The sequence below is a fragment of the Schistocerca nitens genome, chromosome 2 (genome assembly GCF_023898315.1).
Source record: "Schistocerca nitens isolate TAMUIC-IGC-003100 chromosome 2, iqSchNite1.1, whole genome shotgun sequence".
Classification (NCBI taxonomy): domain Eukaryota; kingdom Metazoa; phylum Arthropoda; class Insecta; order Orthoptera; family Acrididae; genus Schistocerca; species Schistocerca nitens.
In genome coordinates, this window is record NC_064615.1 from 613,955,658 (window position 1) to 613,979,608 (window position 23,951).

Below are 23,951 nucleotides of genomic sequence, written 5' to 3' on the forward strand. Positions count from 1 at the left end.
ATCAAGTCAACCACACCTGCAATCAAAGTTGCAATTACAGTTACAGTGTACTGCAACAATATTACATGAAATGAAACTCTCTGTGTGATACAGTAGACTGGTAATGAAAAGACGGTTAGTGCAAATGCCTAGTAGGCACGACATTATAAATAGGCATTTGCCTAGCACTTTGCCCAAAGCAGCTTTGAACGCCCAAAATCTGGGCAGTTATGAAAAAAGTACTTCTCGAAGTTTTAACTGCTAGTATGTATAATTATCATTTAAAATAACGGATGGGATGACACTTCCAATACTAACAGTTAGTAAATGTTTAAGTTAAAACTATATATATCATTCATTACTTTATTACTAAGAACAAAAAGAAAGACGAGGTGAGTGAGTGTGTGTGTGTGTGTGTGTGTGTGTGCGCGCGCGTGGGGGGGAGGGGGGGGGGAGCCCTTATCTGTGCGAATCCAAGGAAGGGACAGGGAAATTCTCTTGGTAACTTCACTTTATGGGTGTTAGCCTTCGAAACACTGTGCAACATAGGGACAGATGAAAAAAAGAAAGAAGAAACACTGTGCAACATAGGGACAGATGAAAAAAGAAAGAAGAAACACTTGTAGCCACAAACTCAGCTCCACTCTACACTCGAAACCTACAGCTGTCTTATAGCAGAACTACCACGCAGTGCTGCAAACTGAGTGGTGTGACTATTTCCTCATATTTGCAATATTTCAATGTCAAAGGAAAGGAGGGGGAGAGGATGTCTGAGGATGTGTGATGTGGAAGCAAGTCTATAGTTGGACAGGGCATTACACTCAAAAGAGGGCAGGCTCGTGAATACAGCAGTAATGTTAGGAAATATTTTGAATGAGAGGAAGACAATGGTGGGTCCTTGCCACCTCTCACTAAAGTGAAGTGAAGAACTACATCCACATTAAAAATTCATAAAAACACTGTTGTGAGAATAGCAGAACAACGTGAAGCTGCACCATCCCTTTAAGCATGCCAGGAAAAAAAAGAATTTGAGAAACGAGTGACAAATATTGACATTTTTCAGGGAGATGCAATTGGATGTCATATTCATAATCACTATTCAAAATAGGGTCATTCCATGCCAAATCATCCAGAAATTTTAGGAAATGGAAATGACGCCCATCGTCATGCAAATCCTTGACATTTTGGTTAGTGGAAGTTTACCTATATATATTCACAGTTTACCTATATATATTCACATTTCCAAAATGTAAATATTGCATGTCAATTACTTTTTCACTTGTGATAAATAGAAGTTGTATAGATTCAGGAATTCAGGCTTACATAGACGAGCTCCTTTACAATTTAAAAACACAATAGTTCCTACAGTTTTTGCAGTGGAAGCTTGAATTTTTTTTTTTAAGTTAAAGAGGAAGGTTCACATTTTTGGAGTCATGCTTCTTGTGGTGAATATCCATGATCTACATCTCTTAAAAAATTGTAAATAATTTCTTCTAAACAAAATCCATGCATGGGCATTTTAATTTTTAAAAGATATTGCCCCTCAAAAATTTACTATATTATTATAAATATTCTATTAAGTCACACAAAAAGAATCAGTTTCTAGAAATAATGGGAAGTGTGAAAAACAACATAATTATAAAATAAATATTGAAGTTGCTACTTCATGACTACCATGTCACCAATAAATTGCAGAAGTTGGCTACACTAGATTTCCCTTCGAATAAATCATATCTGAGAACACTGTTTAACTGTAACTACAAGTATTGCATCATCCAGTTCCTTTGTTTTGAGTCATGTGTTCACTGAGCGTGCAGTTCTGAGCTCTTGTACAGAGTTGTATCCAGAGTCAATTATTGATTAAAAATTCAATTGTTGCAGTATTTAACTATTCATTCCAAAACAAAAGTAAGTCCCCTAATGTTATAATAACGATAAAATTAAATACTTTTGTAATGAAACAATGGGATAGAATGATTTTTCATTATTTAATTACTTTTTAGGTTACACCAATCATCTTTTGAGTTATTTACAACAAATATTGGTTTTATGATAAGCAGTATGGAAAGTACAAGTAGGTAGTGTTTCCTTGGACAGTATCTGCAAGATATATGTGATAATGCCCTGACTTGTGTGAATGAACTAACTAGGGAAGAACAAGAACTTTTATGATGGCGAAGCAACGGTAATTCATACTGTGATTTAAGTATTTCATGTGTGTATGTTAAACACGAAGACAGGTACCTGCGAAGATTCCCTCTATGTAAGGACATTTGCTGTGATACCTTCAAGCACCATAAACGATATGTTTCGTGTGGATTGCATGAAATTAGTTTAGAAAAGGGAAAGACCTTCAAAATGAGAGGCTTTAGCGTTATTCCTGGGGAGAAAATGTGCCCAACCTGCATCAAACTTATTAATGAAAAACAAGCAAGTGACGACTCATCACCAGACTACATAAATTACAGTAATGTGAAGGTGCAGAGTCCTGAAAAATCTGTGCTTGATACTAGCTTAACTAGCTTATGAGTATCTCCTGCAAAGCTGCATAGTCGGTATGCAGCAGCCAAATGAAAATCGGAATCAGCAGCTGGGGCTCTGAAAACTAAAATTTCACATACATATCAAGTTGAGCTGGCTGCTGATGCAAGCACTATCCTTGACAATGATTTAACAGAACTAGAAGAAAAGGCAAAACATCATTATGAACTCATGGACAAAATCAAACAGAAATCTGAATATGCAAATAATCATGAAAAAATTCAGTTACTTACTCCTGTGCCGCCAACTCGGTATCGACAGAAAGTCAGTCCCAAATTTCAAGTTTCTGAATATTTGGTACGACAAGCAAGAGTTCTTTTAATGGAGAAGGGTATTTTTTTTTATGGCTGAGCACAAAAGAGGAAAGACATTGCCACATGACGCAGTGCAAAAAGTAAAGACTTTTTATTTGGATGATGAAAACACACAAGAATAATGCCTGGGAAAAAAGACAAAGTGAGAACTAGTAAAAATACCAATGAACAAAAGCGTCTTATTTTAAGTAATTTAAATGAACGCTCTATAGAAAAAACTATCCTGAAGACAAAGTAGGCTTCTCAAAGGTTGCCTCTCTTCAACTAAAACAGTGTATACTTGCAGGATCATCAGGAACACATATCATATGTGTGTGCATTTAACACCAATACAGTAAACTGCTTCTAAATTCCATTTCTATTAAAGAAACATATGGAGATCTAATTAAAATAATAACAAGTGATATAAATAACCAAGCCTGTATGCTTCGTTTGTGTGAAAAATGCCCCACCAGTTCATTGCTTCAAACCCACTTAGAATATGAAATAGAAGACTATGATCCTCATGAGATGGTACAATACAGTCAATGGGTATCAACTGCTAGAATGACTACCGTATTTACTCGAATCTAAGCCGCAATCGAATCTAAGCCGCACCTGAAAAATGAGACTCGAAATAAAGGGGGAAAAAAAAAATTCCCGAATCTAAGTCGCACCTGAAATTTGAGACTCGAAATTCAAGGGGAGAAAAAAGTTTTAGGCCGCACCTCCAAATCGAAACAAAGTTGGTCCATTGTAATATGAGACACAATTTAGTCAAATGAAAGACGATACAGCTACAGTAGTTTGGTTCGAGTCGTAAGCTTAGCAGTTAAGCTTTACCAGGTAGCCATTGCTATGCGCCAGACGCTCCGTCCGTATTTATACGGGTACCATTCCCTTTTCACGTGCTTCGTCTGGTTTGAATCGATTGCTTATTTTGCTTTGATCTGATAAGTGCTGTTTTCTTTGTTATAGGCGTTTACGTCACTCTAAGCTGAAAATGCATTACTGTACTGCATCATGCATTGTTTGTCGCATTCTGATAGTGCGTGTTTACGGCCTGTCGCCGCTCGCGGCATGGCTTGCTTTTGTGCGCGCTACCGCCGCTTTATATATATATATATATATAAACAAAGATGATGTGACTTACCGAACGAAAGCGCTGGCAGGTCGATAGACACACAAACAAACACAAACACACACACAAAATTCAAGCTTTCGCAACAAACTGTTGCCTCATCAGGAAAGAGGGAAGGAGAGGGAAAGACGAAAGGATAGTTTCGTAGTTTATTAGGCAGACAGGATTTAAATGAGATAGCAGCAAACATGAAAGAATACATGGCAAAATGTTTATACCCATATCCTTTCGTCTTTCCCTCTCCTTCCCCCTCTTTCCTGATGAGGCAACAGTTTGTTGCGAAAGCTTGAATTTTGTGTGTGTTTGTGTTTGTTTGTGTGTCTATCGACCTGCCAGCGCTTTCGTTCGGTAAGTCACATCATCTTTGTTTTTATATATATATATATATATATATATATATATATATATATATATAAAAAACAAAGATGATGTGACTTACCAAATGAAAGTGCTGGCACGTCGATAGACACACAAACAAACACAAACATACACACAAAATTCAAGCTTTCGCAACAAACTGTTGCCTCATCATGAAAGAGGGACGGAGAGGGAAAGACGAAAGGATGTGGTTTTTAAGGGAGAGGGTAAGGAGTCATTCCAATCCCGGGAAGAACCAAATAATACACTGCGTATGATACAACATGTTCTGAACAAGAGTTAGGCGAAAATTTTTCTCTCTTTGAAAATCTTTGCGGCCGCTTCTTTAGTACATCAAATTCTGCACAGAAATTAGTCATCTTAGATTTAAAAATCTAGTCAATTGCCGTGCTTCATTTCTGACTGTATCACTATTAGGCATAAGAATAATACGAATATAAACATGACACGATACGTATATTCTTCCGCGTTTGCTGTTGTCTCACTCCAGCTCCGTAGTTTATTAGGCAGACAGGATTTAAATGAGATAGCAGCAAACATGAAAGAATACATGGCAAAATGTTTGTATTCGTATTATACTTATGGTGAAGAGAATACTGCATGTGATTCACATTTCATCAGGTTCCTATTGGCAACAGTCTTGCCAGTCGGATTTTCGTAGTACATTGAAATTCTGCTACATTCGAAGATGAACAATACGGAATTTGTATTTACTTCGTTATATAATGTATGAAAATGCAGTGGTAGTGGTCGAAACTCGGGGCGGAGAAAAAAAAGCTGGACTTCCACCTTTTTTTTTAATTTATTTACTGACGCAGAGGTTTTGTCGCCAGTATTTACCTCTGTGCCTACAAAGCATGCCTGTGTAGCGCTACATATATTCGACGGCAGAAGTTAGTTGTGGCGGCACCTACCAACATTTTTCAGAACTTCCGCTTGCTTTGCACTCGATTCTAAGCCGCAGGCGGATTTTTTGGATTACAAAAACCGGAAAAAAAGTGCGGCTTAGATTCGAGTAAATACGGTAAGTGTTCAAATCACTTCTCTATTAGAATTCTGTGACACGCTAATTAAGAAAATTAAAAGCTTACTCCACACTCCTATATTTCTCAGTCACAATCTGATTATCTGAAAATGAAGAAGGAAACACTTGATGAAGGATCAGTGTTAATTTCAATGGATTTCAGCGAAAATCTCAGTTTTGTTGTTCAAAATGAAGTACATGGGTACCATTGGAACAATGGCAGCTGTACTCTTCACACTGTCCATATATATTACAAAAAAGACAGAGTTCCATGCAAAAAGTATTTGTACTGTTTCTGATGATCTAGAACATGATGTTGCCTTGGTGTACCAGACTCAGAAGACTGTACTGAATTTTTTTTAAGTGTGAATTTCCAGAAATTCATCGGCCGTATGTTGAATATTTCACTGTTGGTTGTGCTGCACAATATAAAAAATTGTAAGAATTTCAGAAATATCTGCTACCATGAACCACGACTTCAACATAAAATGCAGCTGATCCTTTGTTTTTACCAGCCATGGCAAATCTCCCTGTGGTGTTATTGGTGGCACTGTTAAAAGACTTCTCACAAAACAAGTTTGCAAAGAATTTATAAAGATCAAATACTTACAGCGTCACAGGTATTTGAGTTCTGTTGCGAGAACCTGCAAGGCATTTCAGCTCTCTCTGTTTCAAAAGACGAAATGGTACAAGTCAGACATTATCTTTCTCAGTGCTTCACAAGTGCAAAAACAATTCCTGGAACACGATCTATGCATCACACTGTACCAATATCACCAACCAAGATAGGAACAAAAAGACTGAGCTGTAATACAGATTTTAGTATTGTGCGTGATTTCTCAGATGCACTTCCGTTACTAATGGCAGAATGCACTGTGCAGCCCAACTGCCATGTTGCATATGCATTTGACTCTTCTTGTTACTTGGGAACTGTTGAGAAGGTGAATTGTGGAGGAGATGATTCAGTAAGGTTCATGCACCCTCATGGACCATCCCCGTCTTCTATTGGCCTGATAATGACGTTTGTGATGTTTCTCTCTCTCATATTCTGTGTGAAGTTTACACCACCACAGCAACAAGCCGTACTTACTCTCTGAGCAAAGAGTCCTCAAAGTGAAGAAAAGTGGTTCTCATACAAAAAAGTATTATCCAAGCATCAAAGTGTCTCATAATGTGTGTAGTTCTGAATCAACTTGAGTGCAGATTGCAGTACCAGCATTTTGTGTGGTGTTGCCAGTATTGGCTTTTGACAAAATGCTTAAATATTATTTAAAAAATGCTATGTATTTTTACATTGAGTTAATTTGGTTATGGCAGAAGTAAGAAAGTATTCATATGTCATGTAATGTACAAGTTGCCCTATATTTTATACTGTGTAATTTTGTTTCATATATTGCAATTTTTGTTCAATTTGGATACTGTTATGTGTAGTTGTGTTGTTAATGTCTCTTGGGTAGTAATTGTATTTCTCTAAACACAATTTTCTTCCCCAGTGCCATTCATTTCTCAAAACTGATTTTTTGTGTGATGAAATTTTATTATTTGTAGACGATTTTCTAATTTTTTCTGTGTTTTGCAGAGGGGGCAATTGTCCAAAATATTTTTTTTTCTAATTTAACAATAAAATTAAATAAAATTAATTTACAAAAATTTAATTGGACAATTCTAACATGTCTTCAGAAACTAAATGTCTGAAATGATATTCAGGGAAAACACTGTCAGCATACCATTTTTCGTTTAAAAACTGAAGCCAATTTTTAAATGTTTACAATTTGCTTTGAAGTAGCACATTGCATCAAACTTTCAGCAATTGCTACCAACAGAATGTATGTAAAGCAAAAGTTCATGGTATTAGATACAAAAGCAGTACACAAAATTCAGTTCACAACTAGATAATGAGTGTCATGGCCTGGATGACGTGACATGGAATACCCAACAGGAACATGCAACCCTTGATAAACTGAAGGCTTCCTTTGAAGAAGCGGGACGATTCAGAGGCAGCAAATCATTACTGTTAAATGTAGTGCATTGCTTAGGCTTCAGATACAAAATATTAATGAAAGAAAGGCCATAATGGAGACAGGTAACGTCGTAGCATGGCAGTGTTGAGATTTGAGGGCATCACCATCACTACCACAGCAGTGGCCTCCACCACTGTCCTCCCAACCACCTACAAAAATGTTGGCAACAGTCCATAAGTAAACCATTTGTTTCTGTTTTGGTGCATATGCAACTATCAATCACATGAGCATGTGGCTGCTTGTGTATGAGCCAGCAACTCCACTCCCTACCAGTGCCATCTGTCAACCACAAAGTAATTTTTATCAGAATAATATATAGTAAGATGTTACCTTTACTTCTTCCATTATTTATTATTAATTAAATGTTAAAGCTTTCGGCAACCTCTACACACAATTCATCTGATCAAACTACTAAACTTCAAGTAGCTTCCTCTGTGTCTTTAGGCAGATTTTCATGAATGTTACTAAATCACAAAATTCAGTGTGGGGTCACATGTGACATGTCACTTGATCGTCAGCAATCCATAATCCTCTAGATGGCATGTGAAAGAGCAATGATTAAAGCACTGGGCTCATTTGGGAGTAACAGAGTCGAATCCTCTAATCCTCATGTGTCCGTACAGATTTAGGTTATCTATTGTCTTCCTAAATCACTTCAGCCAGTTGCAAAAACAATTCCCTTATCAGAACCTTAGCCAATTCTGCAGTCTACGCTTTCCCAACCTTGATGCCCACAGTACATTAAACCCTAACCTACCTATGTAGGTCTCCCTCCAAATTTTATACACCATATTTCATGCAATTCTTCATTGAGCACATGTATTTCCTTGCTTCGTTTAACAAATCAGATTTTTTTGTGATTTGTGTAGTATACAAATTATGTATTCAAATTAAATATAAGCTCATTACAGGTTTCCAGTTTATTTGTGAACTGTTCTTACTGTTAACAGATGGCAGGTCAACAGGAATCAACTTTTGCTCAAAACCCTCTTGACCACAATCAGGGGTACGATAAGAAGAATACACTACTAACTGTAAAATGAAATACCTAAAATCTTAACTACTGCTACATACACACTCATAATTCTTGTCTTCACTTTCCCTTTATCTAGCATGAGGTTGGATTGGGATACTTGTGGTACTTCTCCATTTTCCTCTGTCTTTTCACCATTCTTCTTACCACAGCTGGGTCACTGATGACCCAGGTATCTTTCCCTTTTAGCATCACCTGTGGCCGTTGGTTATTGTGGTTACTCATGAAACAATTCTTTGAAGAGTTTGATATTTTATTATAAAATAAGGTAGCTTTTCTCAAATTATCCATTATTATTAAGAAAACTTACATGTGTAATATGCACAAATAATACGTCTTTCAATGCGCATTTACTGTAGACAGTTTTCTTACACATATGATGCTTTCCAAATATTTCTTTCCGGTGCAGTCTGACTTTACAAGACAATGTGCTCAGTTTTCTTGCCTCTTAGGAATATCTTAATGAATGACACAGGTACATGTCTTCCTGGTTGCTTTGTACTTCACAGCAAGCTCCTCCCACAGCTGCAGTATGAAATCCCTGTGTTTCAACATTTCTCATTTTGAGCACTGTACAGTACCCACTTATTTATCGCAGGCAAGTTTAGCATGTTGTAAAAAGTATGGACAGACCAACATCTGGAAGGTGCTTCAACTGGGTATCTGTGAGCCATTTGGTTAAGCATATCCACTCCATATTAAGAGCACTTAAAAATGTAAATGTATCTGGCTACTTCTTTTAGACCAGCCTCAGTTTTCAAGTAAGGATGCATAGTGCTGAGAATATGGAAATTACTGCTGCTATTTCCCCGATAAAAAGTCAATGTATTATCATTCTTCTTTTGTGTTCTTGATGGAGACTGGTATTTCCCCGCAGTATCGATTTATGGTGCCCATAATATCTGGCTCATTTGCTTTCCTTGTTTCAGCGAGAGCCAAGGAGGTGAAAAAAAATGTCACTTGTGACATTTCTTCCCATATTCAAGTAAGGTTGCAGCTGTGTAAAAACATAATTGTTGCAATTGAAAAATAGATATATGCAGTACATAGGTAAATAATTAAAAAATAAACTTATAAATATTCATACTTTATCATTATTCAGTAAATCATCATGTGGTGTTACATTGTATTCTGAAGCATAATCTGAAACTACAGGTTTTGGGTATTCTTTCTCAGATGAGAGCTCCAGCAGCTCACCATCAACTTCATTAGGCAAGTCTCACTTATGATATTTAAAATGTCTTCTTCTGTTCTTACACATTTGGCCATAGTAAATGTGCATGTCGTGAGCACTACTTATACAGCCAGAATCCGTTACTAACACCTTACTTCGTGGGAAAAAGCACTTTGGGTACACATTCAGACATGTTTCAAACTGATCTCTTTCCCTTCCACTGCTGGAGAACTGCAATGTCATCATCAGGTAGTGACATAAAAGTGAGTTCTGAGACTGTTGAGCAAACATGAAGTGCTACGAGATATGAGATTACTGTAACAGGAGCAGCAGTGGGGTCAGAAGTTCTAAGTGAATCTGAATTTTCTCTTTTAAGGTTTCCCCATTAAAAGGAAAATTAGGTGTGTGTGTTCCATCTTGCGGTAGTCTCTCTACTGCCCTCACACTTAGCCTCCATTATTTGTTTTGGTATTCTTACATCTTCCATTCTCCTTACATGTCCAAACCATTTTAACCTGTTCTCAATTCTCTCATCCAGCTTTTTCCAATCCAATTTCATGCCTAACATATTCGTTTCTCACTCTCTCCTTGCCCCCCCCCCCAGTTATTCCCTAACATACACTTCTCAGGAATTTCATTTGCACATACAGATACCCACTAATCAGGTCAATTTCCTTACTCACTGAACTGTGTATTCTGCCAAACACTTTCTCATCCCACTATTCATATTTCTGGTGGATGTCTATTACCTAGTACTCCCTGGACAAGTGCATAATTCTTATGATCTGATAATCCTAATTATCCTTTTTTTCTTTACTTCCCAATCAAAAAATCTGGAATTTCCACATTTCGCCATCTTCCAGATCTTTTCTTTTTATTTTTATCCAATCTTCTGACAATTAGTCACATCCAGAAGTATTAATGTTTACACATTCAGTACGGATTCCTCAATATTCATACTGATGGAATCATTGCAATGAATTAGATTGGCTGCTGCACAAACAGCTCAGCCAAAAGGGTGATATATACAGATTCTAGATAAAATCTTATTAAGGTTTGATAACACAAATCACGCATCGTATTTCCACAATACGTACAATGTTCTCTGAAAAGGTGAAAATTTACAGTTCACTCACACAAAACAGTACATTAGTCTCATAACACCATTTTTTGAATGAAAATACAATGCAAAACTTAGGAAAGATACCCAACACTAGACACAAAAAAAACAACTGTACTTACATGAAGGTCCCAAACTCTAACCTGACCACCAAGACAGCCAGTTGCTAAAATCTGATTTGATGAAGGATGAAATGCAATACACCAAGGAGTTCTTGGATGTCCAGATAGTGTGTTTATATTCTTTCCAGTTGTCAAATCAGTAACATAAACATTGTGATTGCCATGCGTTGACGCCACTTTCTTCCTACAATGAATAACAATCAAACAGATAATTAGAAACAACATTTCATGGAATCACTGTATTGCAGCAAACAAAACAAAATCATTTGTTATGCTGATGATGCAGTTTTGCTAGCAAACAGTGAAGATAACCTGCAGAAACCTTTACATACTTTCATATATTTAATGTGACAGCCAAAAATCTAAATTCGGCCATATCCACTTAAAAAATTATGACCATATCTGTGGAACCAATTAGATGCAAACCGGAATCAGATGGAAAAACTATTCAACAGTTTAAGACATTTAAATTTCTTGACAATGAATTTTGCAGCATTGGAAATGTCGAAAAGAAGGTTAGAGAACAAGTAACAAAAGCAAACGAGAAGTAGTGGGATGTTTAAATGATACAATTTGGAAAAACAAACACATAGGAACAGATGCAAAAGCAAGAATACACAAATCAAAAGTGAAACCAATTATGACATATACAGATGAGACAAGAAGACTTTTGGAAACAACAGAAATAAAAATTCTGTGGAGGACTGCTGGAAAGACAATTTTGGACAAGACAGTGAGGGATAGAGAAGTGAAAGCATTACAAAAGGATTTCAGGTTGGCACGTAATAGAAAGTATGACTAGAACGAACATATAGACAGGATGGATGAACGGAAGATTGTGAAAATCACAAATCACCAGCCGGTAGAAGAAATATGGGATATACAAGGAAGGTAGAATGACAACCTCATGACAGACTAAGGAGGTACTAAAGGAAACAGGCTTTTGGCCAGGAAGAAAGGAGGGGGGGAAGGGGAGGAGGGGAAGAGGAGGGGAAGGGGAGGGGAAAGGGGGGAAGGGGAGGGGGAAGGGGGGAAGGGGAGGGGGAAGGGGGGAAGGGGAGGGGGAAGGGGGGAAGGGGAGGGGGAAGGGGGTAGGGGGAGGGGGGAAGGGGAAGTGGTGAAGGGGAGGGGGAAGGGGAGGGGGAAGTGGTGAAGGGGAGGGGGAAGGGGAGGGGGAAGTGGTGAAGGGGAGGGGGAAGGGGAGGGGGAAGTGGTGAAGGGGAGGGGGAAGGGGAGGGGGAAGTGGTGAAGGGGAGGGGGAGGGTGGAAGGGGAAGGGAGGGGGAGGGGGGAAGGGGAGGGGGGAAGGAGGAGACAGTTTATTCAAGCATACAAGCAGTTCTACAACACAAAACAGGAAACATAAATTAAGAATGAATATATATGTACTCTTTGCCTTTACAAATGTTTGCTTGTGTCTGTGTATGTGCGGATGGATGTGTGTGTGTGCGCGCGAGTGTATACCTGTCCTTTTTTCCCCCAAAGTAAGTCTTTCCCCTCCCGGGATTGGAATGACTCCTTACCCTCTCCCTTAAAACCCACATCCTTTCATCTTTCCCTCTCCTTCCCTCTTTCCTGACGAAGCAACCATTGGTTGCGAAAGCTAGAATTTCGTGTGTATGTTTGTGTTTGTTTGTGTGTGTATCGACCTGCCAGCACTTTCGTTTGGTAAGTCACATCATCTTTGTTTTTAGATATATATATATATATATATATATATATATATATATGTACTCAATAAGATAGCACACAATGCTGACCACTGCGTTCATCAAGTAAGACCTAACACAACTTAGATGTTAATTAATGCAATACTCATGTGTATAATTATACAGTGCAAATTTATTTCCAGAAAATTTCTCAAATTCCACCTTCATACTACCTATCAAAGACTTTCCTTTGCTTAAGGGAATTAAACATCAAATAAAGTCCCTAAAATAACAAAGTTTTTTAAATATCTAAATCTGTAAGAATGTATTTTTCTAACAGAATTTCAGACCTATGGCAATAATTTAGAAAATTACAACTACTACACCAGTAATGCAGTGCAGTAAAATCATGGGTACAAATAGATAGTAAATCCCAGCAATTAACCACATTGTCTGTGATCAAACACAAAGCAGAACTAACACTAAGGCAAGAGGATGGTACTCGAATGGAAGAAAAAGAAAAGAACAGGAGGAGAAAGAATGAAGGGAATCAAGCAGTGTGAACCATATGCAGAAGTAATGTGGTATGGTTCATACATCCAAAAAACTAAAGGTGCGTTGCATCCTGTTGTGAAAGAATACTCATTTCAGTACATTTCAATGGTGAAAACGGGTCACAGCTGCAAAGAAGTAAAAATGTTTTCATAAATAATGGTTTGGTTTGGAGGAGGGGGAGGGGGAGGAGGAGTGGTCGACATTTCAGTGTGAAAATAGAATATCCTTAATTACTGGAAATTTATGAAGTGAACTTATACATTCCATTTACACTGACAGATAGTCTTGCCAGCTTTACCTTAGTTTCTGGCTTCAATGTGTACAGTTTTCTCTCCCACCTTCTAACAACCCATAGCTTTTATTATGAACTTTCAGTTTCAGATCTTACCAAATTATTTTACTGAAAAGTTGTGTGAAATTGCACTTCTGTGTCTTTACACTTCTACTATTACTTTTAATATACACAGATATAAGATTTTTAATCACAACTGCATACTACGAAAGTTTCAGATTACCTTACGTATATTCTCTAAACTTCTAACCTGTCTTCAGTAAGAAAGGATATCTGAAGGAAAATGCTTGACATTCAGATTAACAAAATTAAATTCTGCTGAAAACAACAATGTCAGATTCTCAATCTGTATCAAGTGATCATGAATAATCTATTTGGTTAAAAACTTCAATTGCTTTGCATCTTACAGTCTCAAATCATAACTTGCCTTCAGCAGTAACAGTTATGATGTTTTGAAATTAAGATACCTACAGTCAATAATTTAGAGAGATTGTAGTGGAAAATGAAGTCACTTGATACTGTACATTCAGCGGGTATTAGGTCATATGTTACTGTACACAAAATGCACTCATTGCATCGAAATTGTTTTTAAGGGTGGAAGGAGAGCCATGTCTCACTGTAATGCGAAGTTAACATAAGTTATATAGTTACTGTGCACCACAGTCAAAGCTGTCCCTGTGTGTTGCACCGAAATCATTTGGGTTTTTTGTATTTCTATTTATTATGCAATTTATCAGGTCAGTCACATCCACAATCTACGTCGCCATTACAATTACATTGTACCACGACAAGATTAAACAAAATGAAATTCTTTGTGCAACACATTAGCGTAAGGATAAAGCTCTGGATGGTAACGAAAAGACTGAGTTCAAATACACGTTCAACCTTTTTTTTAAAGCTTATTCATAATTTTTTTTTCTAAAAACTGTTCTCGCAGTAATGTAGTCATAAAATTAAGGGCGCTCATTTTAGTTAGTGTTACTTCTTTTATTAATTTCACAAGCTGTGTGTTTTGTTACTTTATTTCTGCACGCACAAAATTATTTTAAAAAGCTGAGAATTCGTATAAACAATTACTCCTGACTGCTGAATGATGTATTAAAATGCAATTGAGATTTGTCTCAGCTAAAAGTATACAGAAATGGAGTTTGTGAATCATTCTGCAGCACTTGTTGATATCAAACAAAAATACGGTTAATTTCAAAGTAACATGAACAACTTAGAAGGGTTCCCTACAGCTGAGTCAGCGTTAGTTTACCACTGACAGTTACAGTGGGCAGGGTGAGGCAGCTTCGTAAGCCTATCTCAACCAGTCACGTAACATGATTCTGTAAACGTCTCTATGGTGACACCTGAGTGTTGTATGGCTATACAGACTGCTACAGTTTCGACTGCAGCAATCTGTGCTTAACCGATGAAAGCTGGCAACAATGCTGTGAGCTGTCAGAGATCATCTTACGACTGTAGGTACGAAGTCATCAGGAAGCAGGTAAGTATTGTTAGTAGGAATTTAATACGAGGTATTTATGATGCTAAATTAGATTAGCTGCATAACAGAGTCTAAACTTTCAGTGTAAATAGTCTGGTAGACTAATTCTGAAAATGGATGAACAGCAGCATTTTGTTTAACAGTAAATTGGATGCAGACACTTATGGCCACAGAGATAAGGCTGTGGTTACGTGAATGGTTTTTGCAGTACGAGCTTGTTGGGATGAGTGCCCGTAAGTACAAAATACCTCAAACCCCCAACCCCACTGCACCCACAGGTTCGCCTGAACTGATACCTGCACAGGCGAGACATGTCTTTGCATTATCAAGGTACTGTACCGAGAGGGGAGGCTCATGAGTACTGCCATAATGTTATGGAATACTTCTAATGCAAGAAAGACAATTGTAGGCCATTGCTTGCTCTCATGAAGTGATAAGCAAAACTACTGGCACAATAAAAATTCATGAAACCACTGTTGTGATAACAGGGAATGAAAAGTACAGAGTAGAAGAAAGTGAAGCTGGACCATCTTGTCTAAGGACTCCAAGAAAAGAGAGGCACATGGCATAATGGTGGTGATGTTTAAGGACAATATCAAAAGAATCTTTGGAAATACTATTTGGCTCAGCAAAACACACGTAAATGCAGGCCATTCAATGAGCACAAGCTGGAAACACGATTCATTAACTGACACATACAATACACTTGAAAAGGTAGCAGACTGATTCCTCTCCATGCAGGTACATCAGCAGCATTCATGGAAAACTGTATGTTATTGTTTAAAGTGAAGAAAACTGCTGATTACTATGAAGAAATGAACACACACAAATTTCAGAGGTGGTTTAATAACTCGTTTTTGTAAAACTTTAGCGAGCCCTCAGTGACAGTAATGGGTCATGCCTCTTGTCATTTGATTATCCTTGATAAGGTGCCTACAGTAGCTTCCAGAAAACAACGAATTACCAACTGGCTCAAATGAGTAAAAGACAAATGAAGAATGGATGAACTACTGGAACTTGTTACTCAGAATGAACCACCTTTACTTCTGTATATTGTAGAAGAGCTGGCAAAAAATATGGCCATAGCAACCTCAGACTGCCACCATGCCACAGCCAGTTCACTTCTATTGAACTCACATGGACACAGCTGAAGGTTATGTGGCAAGGAACAGCAACAAATTTACGATATTTCAGTGCCTGTGTTATTCTGATTACAACGCAAAGTTCCTTTGGACAAGCACGCATTCCACGATCTTACACTGTGTACAATCGTGGTAACACGAGAAAACTGAAGAGCCACCAGCACCAGCCATAGGGGGCCAAAACTTCGATGACAGCTTTAACGTAACATCTACATCTACATTTATATTCCGCAAGCCACCCAACGGCATGTGGCGGAGGGCACTTTACGTGCCACTGTCATTACCTCCCTTTCCTGTTCCAGTTGTGTATGGTTTGCGGGGAGAATGATTGCCGGAAAGCCTCTGTGCACACTCGAATCTCTCTAATTTTACATTCGTGATCTCCTTGGGAAGTATAGGTAGGAGGAAGAAATATATTCGATATCTCATCCAGAAACTCACCCTCTCGAAACCTGGACGGCAAGCTACACCGCGATGCAGAGTGCCTCTCTTGCAGAGTCTGCCACTTGAGTTTGCTAAAGATCTCCGTAATGCTATCACGCTTACCAAATAACCCTGTGACGAAATGCGCCACTCTTCTTTGGATCTTCTCTATCTCCTTTGTCAACCTGACCTGGTACGGATCCCACACTGATGAGCAATACTCAAGTATAGGTCAAACGAGTGTTTTGTAAACCACCTCCTTTATTGATGGACTACATTTGATATGGACTCTCCCAATGAATCTCAACCTGGCACCCGCCTTACCAACAATTAATTTTATATGATTATTCCACTTCAAATCATTCCGTACGCATACTCACAGATATTTTACAGAAGTAACTGCTACCGGTGTTTGTTCCGCTATCATATAATCATACACTAAAGGGACCTTCTTTCTATGTATTCGCAATACATTACATTTGTCTATGTTAAGGGTCAGTTGCCACTCCCTGCACCAAGTGCCTATCTGCTCCGCAGCAGCATTTCGCTGCAATTTTCTAATGTTGCAACTTCTCTGTATAGTACAGCATCATCCACGAAAAGCCGCATGGTACTTCCGACATTTATATATATTGTGAAAAGCAATGGTCCCATAACACTCCCCTGTGGCATGCCAGAGGTTACTTTAACGTCTGTAGATGTCTCCCCATTGAGAACAACATGCTGTGTTCTGTTTGCTAAAAACTCTTCAATCCAGCCACACAGTTGGTCGATATTCCGTAGGCTCTTACTTTGTTTATCAGGCGACAGTGCGGAACTGTATCGAACGCCTTCCAGAAGTCAAGGAAAACGGCATCTACCTGGGAGCCTGTATCTAATATTTTCTGGGTCTCATCAACAAATAAAGTGAGTTGGGTCTCACACGATCGCTGTTTCCGGAATCCATGTTGATTCCTACAGAGTAGATTCTGGGCTTCCAGAAATGACATGATACTCGATCAAAAAACATGTTCTAAAATTCTACAACAGATCGACGTCAGAGATATAGGCCTATAGTTTTGCGCATCTGCTCGACGACCCTTCTTGAAAACTGGGACTACCTGTGCTCTTTTCCAATCATTTGAAACCTTCCGTTCTTGCGGTACACGGCTGTTAGAAGGGGCAAGTTCTTTCGCGTACTCTGTGTAGAATCGAATTGGTATCCCGTCAGGTCCAGTGGACTTTCCTCTGTTGAGTGATTTCAGTTGCTTTTCTATTCCTTGGACACTTATTTCGATATCAGCCATTTTTTCGTTCGTGCAGTGACTTAGAGAAGGAACTGCAGTGCGGTCTTCCGCTGTGAAACAGCTTTAGAAAAAGGTGTTTAGTATTTCAGCTTTACACGTGTCATCCTCTGTTTCAATGCCATCATCATCCCAGAGTGTCTGGATATGCTGTTCCGATCCACTTACTGATTTAACGTAAGACCAGAACTTCCTAGGATTTTCTGTTAAGTCGATGCATAGAATTTTACTTTCGAATTCACTGAACGCTTCACGCATAGCCCTCCTTATGCTAACTTTGACATAGTTTAGCTTCTGTTTGTCTGAGTGGTTTTGGCTGCTTTTAAACTTGCAGTGAAGCTCTCTATGCTTTCGCAGTAGTTTCCTAATTTTGTTGTTGAACCACGGTGGGTTTTTCCCGTCCCTCACAGTTTTACTCGGCACGTACCTGTCTAAAACGCATTTCACGATTGCCTTGTACTTTTTCCATAAACACTCAACATTGTCAGTGTCGGAAAAGAAATTTTCGTTTTGATCAGGAATGCTGCAACGGCCTTATGATCACATAAACCAAAACTGGTAAATAAACAAATATTATTGCAATCTTGACTATTGGTTTTAGCCTGAAAAATAGACAGGTCAGAAAATGAAAGATGTAGAAACTAAAACAGAGTGAAGAAAGGAGTAGTTACTGTGAAGAAATACTGAGACACAAAAAATTAATGTAAATTCTTGATACCACCCACAGAGTTCTGAGAAACTGGTGTCTGGGGGAAGAATCCAGATGGTGCGTATAGTGAAACCAACACCGAAGTCAAGACGGAGACGTTGTGGAGCATGCTCTGCAACAAGATTTTGTGCGTTGCCAGTTTATACCCTCTGCCTATGCCCTTCATCCTAACTGATAAACTTTCTCTTTCTGTTTTGCCCATTTTTAAAAATTCTCTCTCATTTCATCTCTTCCCCTACTGATTTTTTTTTCTTTTCCAATCATTTTTTCTTATCATATAGAAATTCTGACAACAAATTCTCGCCTACTCATTACCTCTTGTTAACCACTGTCTGTTCTCACAATTTTCGTACCAATTTTCTGAGTTTTCCGATTTTTTCCTCCTTGCTCTTCTCCATTTTTCTATCGTTTTCCACCTTCTGCTTCTCATTTTTGCCATCATCTCCATTTCTAACACTCCAAACCATCCTCTCTTGCCATGATGAGTCCCATCACATATTACATTCATTCTTTTCAAGAACATGCTTTTGCACTATCAAAACTAAGGTCCCACATTGTTTCTTGAAACCTGCTTGTCCCTTGGAGTTACTCCCAAAGGCCTAACATTGAAAGTTGCTATTTCTTAATATAATCCTACTATACACCAGGTTCTCTTGCAGTTTAAAATACAGCACTCTCTTACACTTATCCAGCTAATCTGTGACCTATATGCCTCATCTAGCAGTTTCCACTCCACCAGACTTCTCTCCTCCTACAAAATTCTGCAGTTATCTGCCTCACTTGTTTCATTGGATGATAGCATCTGCCAAGCCAACTTCATACTGCAACATCATGCCAGACTTCATATCAAAAAGCTATCCTACCATCTCTCAAACCACCTCAACAGCGACATTTCCCTTCCTGTCTTTCTGAAGCTCCCAAAAACGGCCACACCATCAGCCACCACCCCTCTCCTACAAACCAAGCTTGGCCAAGCTCCATAATATCCCACAGCCTTCAGCATTGCTTCCCAGGCCAATAATAATACATAACCACAAGAACCAGTCACAACAGCAAAGTGTTCCCAACCTCCTGTCTCAAGCACTTCCCCCTCATCAATTTTCTGTATTATCTAAGGGTCTCACTTTCAGCCATCTCCTCCTCACTGAAGGCCAGCTACATACAGATGAGTAACAACCAGTCCAGTATCCATTGTAGCATTCTATTTCAACAGGCAGAAACCTTGCTCCAACAGGCAGAAACCTTGCTCGCAAATGAAACCGAACAATGTCACGAATATTTTGAAGAGGTGCTAAATAGAAGGTGAGTTTGATAAGTACACAATGCGACCAATTTTCTCCTGAAGCGACAGTACATTGCAGTATGTTACAACATAATCAGCTAGTTGGAGGGAAGGTGTTAGTTTCAAAATGTATCTAGCCACCTCCGAGCAGCTGGTGAATTGGGACACGAGTTCCCACGAATACAGTTTTGTGGTTATGTATCATGGCATAATGGCTTGTTCTGTACAGCAACACGACACTATTAAATTATGTGTCAAACCATGGAAAAGTTTCCATTAATTCAGCAAGCCTCTGGGCATGATTACGTGTCCAAATCAGAAGTCCTCCAATGGTACAAGTCTTTGAAGGAGAGCTAAAGTGAGGTCACCTTTGCATTGAGCATCCATCAACGTCCCAAATCGACAAAGAAATGACACTTTTAAGTGATTATTTGAGCATTCGATTGATTGCAAAAACTCTAAATATGAGATTGCTATTTATCGCATTGCAACCAAAGTGTTGAACATGAAAAAGGTATGTGCCAAACATGTCCCAAAAGCGTTGACAATGAACAAAAGGACATGAACGTTTCCGGTGACAAGAACTCTTGAAAATGTGTGAAAAAGATTCTAATTTTTTGAATCCAGCACAGGAATTTTGAATTCTGTGTGCAACCCAGAGAAAAATTGGAGTGCAAAGTGGCACAGCCAAGTGTAAACCCACTAAGAAGATGTACATGAGCAAGTGCAGGATCAAAAATGTACTCATTGTCTTCTTTGAAGTCAGAGGCATTGTCCACCATGAATTTGTACCTACAGGGAAAGCTGTGAACACAGCAGACTGAAAGGAAACACTGGGACAAGAACAAAAACTTCCAGACTGGTGTTACATCAGCTCTACAGGACATCCATGAGATGATGTTTCAGAGGTGTTAAAACAGCATCCAGAAGTGTATTTATACAGGAGGGTGTTATTTCTAAAAATTTTGACTAACTGTACAGATGTGTTCAATAATCAAGTGTTCACAAATCTCATTGAAAGATACAGGTAGAGGAAGAATAACAGTCAGTCAAAGAGCATGAAAATAGTCGAAGATGAGAATAGGAATGAATAAGAGATGTGTGAATGAATTAAGAGTGCTGCACCTAGCAGGGAGGAGACCAGAATCGTCTTCGGGCAAACAAAACATAGTAAGGCCCTGGGGCCAAACAAAACTCCACCAGAACAGCTGAAAGAAAATCTATCAATGACAGTACATTTGGTGTACCCTCCATTCAAGACAACATGGAGCAGGGAAGAAATGCCAGAAGGATGGAAGACAAGCATCTTAGTAAAACTTCCAAAGAGAGACCTGACAAACTGCAATACTTGGAGAGAAGTCATATTGTTATCCATCTCCAATGAAGTGCTGTTATGAATTATCCTAAATAGAATTGACTACCTTGAAATCCATCTGCGAAAGGAACAAGCTGGCTTTCGCAGGAACTGATCCTGTGTACATAAGATTAATACACTGTGAATCATTCTCAAGCAGTGTACGGAATATATGACTAGTCAGTATCTGATGTCCACAGACTTTGAAAAGGAATTTGATTTAATGTCAAGAACAAGTGTGTGGGAAAACCACATCAAATTATGCTATACCTGATAAGGACATCAAAATAATGCAGGAAATGTATAATTGAGACTCCTACAAATTAATACAACACAGGAAACTGACATCATCTATTAACACAAAGGTCAGGGGTAAAACTAGGATGTGTTCTCTCTCCGTCTATCTTAATTGAGATGGATGACGTGATGAGAAAGACACAAGAAGGGGAATACTCTGGAGCAACAAATACCAATTAGTGCACGTGATTTCTGCTGATGACATATGTCTCCTCTCCAAAACTTCAGGCACACAAATGACAAACTGAAAGATCTGCAGGAACATGTAGAAGTGTTTGGATTGACTATAAATGTAGGAAAGACCAAATCTGTGCAGCTAAATGAGTCTATCTATAGTATAGGAAGTTCAAAATAAATGGAAGGAACATAGAGAATGCTGAAGCCTTCATGTATATCAGAAGTATTGCGACTAAAACTGAAGGAGCCGAGGGGATTTCAGTACCAGGATCAAAACAGCAAATGCAGCCTTCATCCAACTCCATTCTATCTGGAAAATAGTCAGATTTCCCTGTGAACAAAATTCTGAATATTCAGCAGCAATGTTGCCACACTGGTGTGAAACATGGAAGGTAAGAAAATTAATCACCAAGAAAATACAGACTTTCACAACACTGGTGCTTACTTATGAAGAATTCTGAGGGTATTTAGAACCATTACAATATTTAATGAAGAGCTGTGGAACCACACAAAACAGAAGCCTATGGATGTACGAATAAATGAAAGAAAATGGAATTGGGTTTGACAAATGCTGCACAGAAATCAGACAGCAGTAGAGAGAAGCCCTGAACTGGAATCATCAGGGCCATCTCAGAACAGAAAGACAGAGGGTAACATGATGGAGAACATTGGAGATGAAGCAATGGAAGTAAAAAGAAAATGTAGAGAGATGAAGGCAATGGCACAAAATCAAGTCCTCTGGCTATGTTTAATTCCAACAACTGAAACGAAGGATGTAAGTCAAGTTCTGCAGGTTCAGTGGGGGTGGGATAATATGTTGTGCAAAAATAAAATGTATTCACCACTACATATAATAGTTAATTACATCATGTAACCATAAACTACAAAGAACAGTTACATATCATTTATTTGTTCGAAGTTCAGTGACAGCATGAATAATAGCATCTACATTACACGTAAAATGTAAAACACAATTTACTGTCAATTTAATCTCCCCCCCCCCCCCCAAACAGGAAGAATAGCAAGAAAGTGAAGAAGTTGCAATGTGTTGTCAAGTACAGTGCAAGTATGGGTGCACTAGGCCACTCTGACAAACAATTAAGCTCAGTTGGATCTGTGTGTAGATCTGTTAAATGGTACAAAAAGGTTTTTCTCGTGTTGTGGACCTTTGTGTTTTGGATGCTCATACTGTTCACAGACCGGTGACGGGACAAGAACTTGTGGAAAAATTTGCTACAGAACAGAAGAGAAGAGATAGGAAAGGAATACGCTCTGATGACGAGAATCCTCTGCACTTTACTGGAAGACACTTTCCAAATATCATTCCTAGTGACCAGTCCAAGAAACGTGGACTATGGTTTAGATGCGCAGCCTACTCGAAACAGAATGTGCAACGAGAAATTATAAAATGAAATATGAATGCAAAGCATGCAACATACCATGTTTCAAAACATACCACGCAAAGGAGAACTTTTAGCTAAGTTGTTACATCTGGAAGATGAAATTATGCCCTTACTTCTGAAAAAAAATTATTTAAAAATTTAAAAACAAAAAAATGAGAAGTACAAATATAAAATAAAATATTTTTAACTTCACCATCGCTGATCCAAAGCCCGGATGAAAAAGAAGGACGGGCAATATAACCGAGCATAATAAATAAAAACACACAATTTCTGAGCTTGAAGAGCCTATCCAGACGAATTTCTGTGCTGACAAACATAGACTGGATGCTTCAAGTGCAAGACCATAATGGAAAAAAAAAAAAAAAAAAAAAAAAAAAAAAAAAAAAAAAAAAAAAAAGAATTATTGATATCGATCGTTTCAATAATGAATAACGAAATTCCTTAAAATCCCATAGAAAAAGCTCTTTCAGAATTTTCAAATTTTCCAATGTTCTAGGCAGCTTTTACAAACTTATCTTTCATACAAACCTGGTCTTAACAATAACAAACGCAACAAAAAAGAAATTATCCACATTGGTTACACCAGTTTTAGTTTCAGTGAGACTAATGCACAGCAGTCTCTCTCTCTCTCTCTCTCTCTCTCTCTCTCTCTCTCTCTCTCTCTCTCATATACATATATTTTTTACAGAAATCAATATATATATTACAGAAATCAAGGAAGATATGGATGAGCTACAGATTACATTGGAAGACCTAAGAGACAAAACTGACAAAATCAGGAAACTCACAGACAAACAAACCAGGCTACAAACGAGAATCAACAAACAGACAATAGGAAGGCTGATTTCCGATGAAGAAAGGATGATATCTGAGAGAATGAAGAAGTATTTGTCTGACAGGAAACTGAAAACTTCTTTGTATAAAGTTGGCTAGAGTGGTCCAATGAAGGCCGTATGTGCAGACTAAAACTAATATATATGAGACACACACGTACATACATACATACATACATACATACATACTTCATTAGATGATGGTCAGTTGCACAAAAGATCATTGGGAATTAAAAGT

The 23,951-nt window shown here is 38.3% G+C and overlaps 1 protein-coding gene across 1 annotated transcript in view; it reads right to left on the minus strand.

The window, feature by feature from the left end:
• Nucleotides 1–23,951, minus strand: part of LOC126235199 (uncharacterized) — a 305,365-nt gene that overhangs the window by 247,504 nt on the left and 33,910 nt on the right. Inside the window, exon 4 of the mRNA XM_049943929.1 lies at nucleotides 10,827–11,010. Within this exon, the coding sequence (XP_049799886.1) occupies nucleotides 10,827–11,010 (184 nt within the window). The remainder of the gene's footprint in view (nucleotides 1–10,826; nucleotides 11,011–23,951) is intronic.